The 5,316-nt window shown below is 47.9% G+C and overlaps 1 protein-coding gene across 1 annotated transcript in view; it reads right to left on the reverse strand.

Moving 5' to 3' along the window:
* Positions 1-5,061, reverse strand: part of LOC131891421 (unconventional myosin-Va-like) — a gene marked incomplete at its 5' end in the record, with an annotated part of 7,977 nt that extends 2,916 nt beyond the window's left edge. Inside the window, 9 exon segments of the mRNA XM_059241017.1 lie at positions 320-793; positions 857-1,186; positions 1,266-2,539; positions 2,603-2,799; positions 2,883-3,341; positions 3,414-3,629; positions 3,712-4,152; positions 4,239-4,542; positions 4,631-5,061. Coding sequence (XP_059097000.1) covers positions 320-793; positions 857-1,186; positions 1,266-2,539; positions 2,603-2,799; positions 2,883-3,341; positions 3,414-3,629; positions 3,712-4,152; positions 4,239-4,542; positions 4,631-5,061 — 4,126 coding nt within the window.
* Positions 5,062-5,316: the final 255 nt, after the last annotated feature.

Here is a 5,316-nt window from a genome sequence, read left to right on the forward strand (position 1 = left end):
ATGAATGAATGAATGAATGAATGAATGAATGAATGAATGAATGAATGAATGAATGAATGAATGAATGAATGAATGAATGAATGAATGAATGAATGAATGAATGAATGAATGAATGAATGAATGAATGAATTATTGGCATGTATCGATGCATGACGGAAGAATGCATCGATGAAAGAATGCAGGAATGAATTAATGAATGAATGAATGAATGTATGAATAAATGTATGAATGAATGTATGAAAGAATGTATGGAAGAATGTATAAATGAATGCATAAATGAATGAATGCATGAATGTGGGAAAGCCACTCGGATACTTACCACCCATTTCGTTCAGTTTCTTGAAGTAGGCTCTAAGCTGTCGTTTGAGTCGCTTGATTGTGTCGTTTAATGACTCAATCTTCTCTCTTAGGTCAAAATTCTCTCCGGTCAAGCGCGTGATCTCGTGTTGTAAACACAGCTCCGTATTGTTGACTGGGTCCCGATTTATGGTGTTGTTGATCACCATCTGCTGTTCGTGGCTTGTTTTGGTGATCTTTTCCAGTTCCGATCGGAGGTCTCCCTCCACTTCCCGGCTCTTGGCCTTTTCTTCGGTCAACTGGTCTTGAAGCTGGGCTATCACGTTCTTTTGCGTTTCGTAAGCTGTGAAGAGCTCCTCGGCTTCCGGGAGCTCGCTCGAGCGTGACAACAGAGAGAAGGGTTGCTCATCCAACGAGGCAGTGGCAAGAACCGTGCGCAATTGGATGCATTCCTCCCGACGACGATCCACTTCGTCTTGGAGTTGCTCGAATTGCTCTGTGGAGGTTAACTGGCCGAATGAGGTTGTTCCAATGATCACACGCCATTTCCCCACCTTACCCATCATTTCCTTCAGTTGCTCATTATCACCGGAGTCGTCAGCTAGGCTTTCGCGCATGCGCTTCAAATCCCCTTGAAGCTTGGAATTTTCCATTTCGAGTTCCTGGAGACGGATCCGATCAGCCGCCTGCTTCTCATTGACCTGAGCGGCTTCGGAGGACTCTAAATCCTCGAGTCGCTTTTCTAGTTTCTCCTTGTCTCGTTGAGCCTCCTTTAGCTTCTGCTGGAGCTTCAAGGTCAAGGCAACATCGCTCTCCATGCCCTTTTCCCAATCGACTTGATCCAATCGGCCTCGATCCGGAACGCCACTCGAACGCATCGAACTGCGGCCTATGTGGCAAAAGGTTAAAAAAGCACCCTTGGGAGTGCCACTGGTAATGTCTCAGAACAGAAATCGAATATCGCTTACCTGATTGCGAACCATATGCCGATTCTTCCTCTCCATGGAAATCAGACGTGAATGAAGACGACACGAATGACATGTTGGAACCCGCTCGGTTTTGGTGCACTTCGTCCTGGAGATTTTCGAATTGCGCTTCCAATCGGTTGTAGTCCTTGAGGAGCTTCTGGTAGGCGATCCGCTCCTGCTCGTACTCTTGGTGGATTTGGGCTTTTTCCTCGGTAAACTTCCGATTCATCTCTTCGGCGTTCACCTGTCCTTGGTTGGTGACTTGTTCTTGGACTTGAGCGAGCTCAGCCTTTAGTTGGACCAACTCGCTTTCCTTGGCATCGTTCTCACTTTGTAGGGACGACAAGCGCTTTTCACTGGTATTGACGATGTCCATCTTTTCGTCTCGTTCCCTCTGCAGTTCGAGTTTAACCGCCGCCAGTTCCTCTTCCAAACTGGACAAGTTCTTGAGTGCCCCCTTGTTTGCTTGGTCGGACTTCTTGAGAATCTCCAACTCTTTGAGAGCGTTGTCGTGGTCGTTTTTGAGGCCCTTGAAAGCTTTGTTCTGTTGCTGCGTTTGCGTCAGCTTTTGCTGCAGGCTGATGATCTTGTTCTCCAGACCTTCGTTGAGTTTCTTTTGGTGCTCGATGGATTTGGCAGCAATCTTCATGCGCTTAAGTTGTCGCTTGGCCATAAAGCGACGGATTTGACATTGAACCATGACTATGTGGCGGAGAGTACGCTGATATTTTTGTCGTTGTAGCCAACCACGAGCGTTCATTTGGATGATGATAGCCTTGGCGTTGCGCACAAGTTCGAGGTGCTTTTTCCTGGCCAAATAGCCGCGAATTTGCGCTTGTAAGCGAATCGTGGACCTTTGAACACGTTGATATTGGACACGATTGAGCCATCCGCGAACGAATCGCTGAATGGTGGTGGCCGCCTGGGTTCTCCTGATATGACGAGTTCGCCTACGGGCTAAGAACCCTCGGACCCAACGCTGCATGGTGAGCGTAGAGGACTTGGTCTTCTGGTACTTCTTCCGGTAGAGCCATCCCTTGACATGTTTTTGAATCATGATTCCACATTCGCGGAGCTTTTCCGAGCGAAGTTTCTCCATGTAGGCTACTTGACCGGCACGGAAGAACAACTTAGATTTGCCGAATCGATACTTGTCTTCGTCGTTGATGAGTTTCGATATGATATTCTCGCAGGTCGTTCGGTGATCATTCTTCTTGACATCCCGCGAATGACAGAGTACTCGATATCGCAGGAAGAAGTCGTAATAAGTCCATCTGCCCGGAGTAGGGATCGTTCACATGGATAGCCGAATTTTCCCAACATCATTACTAACTTACCTCGATGGATAGCCCGCAGCACTGATTCGTACAGTTTCAAGCACTCCACAAGCTCGGAGTTGTTGAACTGCTCTCTTTGGATCAAATTGGAAAGCTGCCTTCTCGTCGTTCGGTTTGATGCATCTGACATAATGGGGCGTTGTCGCATTTAAGGTCGTCATCAAGAGATTTAAAGAGTCTCGGAATTGGGATCCCACCTGCAAGATCAAGAGGAATAATTTGAAACGGTCGACTTCGAGGGGACCCAAAAAATCTTTCCAAGCTGTGTTCAAGCTCATACGGTCTTTTTGTTCTGTTTCGTTCCTCCTCCTGGCCCGCCGGGAGATTTTCCAGCTTTGCCCGCACCGGCTTTTGATACTTTGTCCATGAAGAGATCACTGAGGAGGTCATTATTACTGGCTCTCAGGATGTTGGTCTGCTCCTCCATGACCGTATCACGGTTCTTATCGAGAAATCCGGAGCTCTCGTATTCGACCATATCGGCAAAGTGTTTGACAATAAATGCGGTTTGACTGAGTCTGGGTTTAGAGAAATGCTCCCATTTCTTGCACTTATCGTACAACTTCTCCACCCAAGATTTATCGGATCCCTTGGGCATTCGGCACTCTTCGTCCAAGAGGTCTAACACTCCCAATTTGCTTTCAATGAGATCAATGCAAGGCTGATTGTCATAGAAATCGATCATCTTCCAATCGATGCCTTCTTTTAGGTATTCTTCTTGCTCCAATTTGAAAACATGCTGTAACAGAGTCAATGAAAATTTAAAAAGTCAGCTTGCTATGAATTGAGTATACTGGTTACTGTCGCTTACCAAGTTAAATTGTTGCTGTAGCTTTTCGTTGGCGTAATTAATGCAGAATTGCTCAAAACTGTTAACTTCGAACGTCTCAAAGCCATAAATATCCAAAACACCGATAAATTTGTTCGCTTTTCCGGTGGTTCTTAAGGCTTTATTTATGTGGAGGACGATCCAGTCGAACAAATAAGCATAAATGCATTTGGCTAGGGCATCACGGGCGAACAAGGCCTGCAATCAAGAACGAATATCGTTTTGGGGGTTTTTGGATGCAATCAAAAGAGGTACTGGGGCGTTGTTTCTGACGACTCACCGCTTGGGCGTTCATTGGTTTGGTGTAGGTTTCTCTTGTGGTAACAATTTTTCTATAGCACAGCCACTTCCGGAATTGATCCTCTTCAATCTCGAACAACTCGGCCATTATCTTCAAGCTCGGATCATTGGCTTCAATGGTGCTGGTCTCGGAATCGCCACGACCAGACCCGGATTCAATCTCGACATTGCCCAAATGAAGGACTCCGGACAGGATTCGCAGGATTCGGGTTTGATCATGAGAACTGAAGCCCAACAATTTGAAGGCCTCCAAGGTAGACTGAAGTTCCTTGAGATCGTCAACGCCTTCAATCTGGGGGGCATCGCCTTGATTTAAGTAGAAAAAAGCCTCGGGCTCGTCGAGATGACATCCCGCCAACGGCTCTTCATTGCGACCGGCGCACATTTGGTAGAACACGTGATAATTCCGTTCATCCGAGGCCTATTTATAAGAAAAAGACAGCATCTCATGGTTCATCCTGACCTCCTGCGCGTGTTTACTTTTCATGACCAAAGCTCAAAGTCTACCTGAAATACGACCCGAGATTTTTCCAAAAGATAGGTACGCATGTTGGCTCCGATGATGTGGAAGAACTTATTGAAATCAATCTCGATGTATTTGCCAAATCTCGACGAGTTGTCGTTTCGGGTGGTCTTGGCATTCCCAATGGCTTCCATGATGGGCGAACTGGCCAAAACCTTCTTCTCCACTTGGGTCTCGGTCTGCGAGGCGCCGCCCACCGTGGCAAAATAACGCATGGCATATTTGGCGCTCACCGTCTTGCCCGCGCCCGACTCGCCCGACACGATAATCGATTGATTCCGGGCATCCCTGTTACCAAGATTAGACACAAGCCAGAAATGAGAAGGTCAGTTCATCCCCTTGACGGGGAGATTCTACCATGGTACTCAATGATTACCGTTCCATTTTGGTGAAGGCCTCTTCAGCCACGGCATAGATGTGCGGGTCGAGATCGCCCATGTTTTTGCCTCGATACATGCCGATCGTATCGGCGCCGTAAATGTGTAATTCTTCATAGGGATTAATGGCCACCAACACGATACCGCAGTATGTGTATATCGACTGGTTTTGCATGAACCGGACGGACAAATTGTGGAGAACGGCCGGCTCGTGCAAGTAGGACAAACTGGTCAAGTCGTTTTCTCCGACGAGAATTTCGGGATTTCGGAGGGGCGGCAAGTCGTCCGGGCTCTTAATCTTGAGCACATGACGCTCGAGTCCTTCCTCGGTTTCGACTTCCAACGTCTGGGATGTGCCAGCCACATGGTCGTTGAGGATGATGGCCGCACACCACACGGAGCCGGCATGGGGAATCCAGACCCGCGATCCCTGCCATGAGCAATTAACACCACGGGCATTAGACTGAGAACTTGTAACCTATTGAAGGGTGAACTGGCAGGCACCTCAATGCCCACCCAGTCAGTCAGTCAGTCAGTCAATCCGCTGTCAGGCTAGGATGGGAGAAACCCCCGGGATGACAGCGGCTGGCCTTAATCAAACTGGGCGGAGGGACTGCTGTACCGTACATCCGGGGAGAAACCCCCGGGATGACAGCGGCTGGCCTTAATCAAACTGGGCGGAGGG

This window comes from Tigriopus californicus, chromosome 1, assembly GCF_007210705.1.
Source record: "Tigriopus californicus strain San Diego chromosome 1, Tcal_SD_v2.1, whole genome shotgun sequence".
NCBI lineage: Eukaryota > Metazoa > Arthropoda > Copepoda > Harpacticoida > Harpacticidae > Tigriopus > Tigriopus californicus.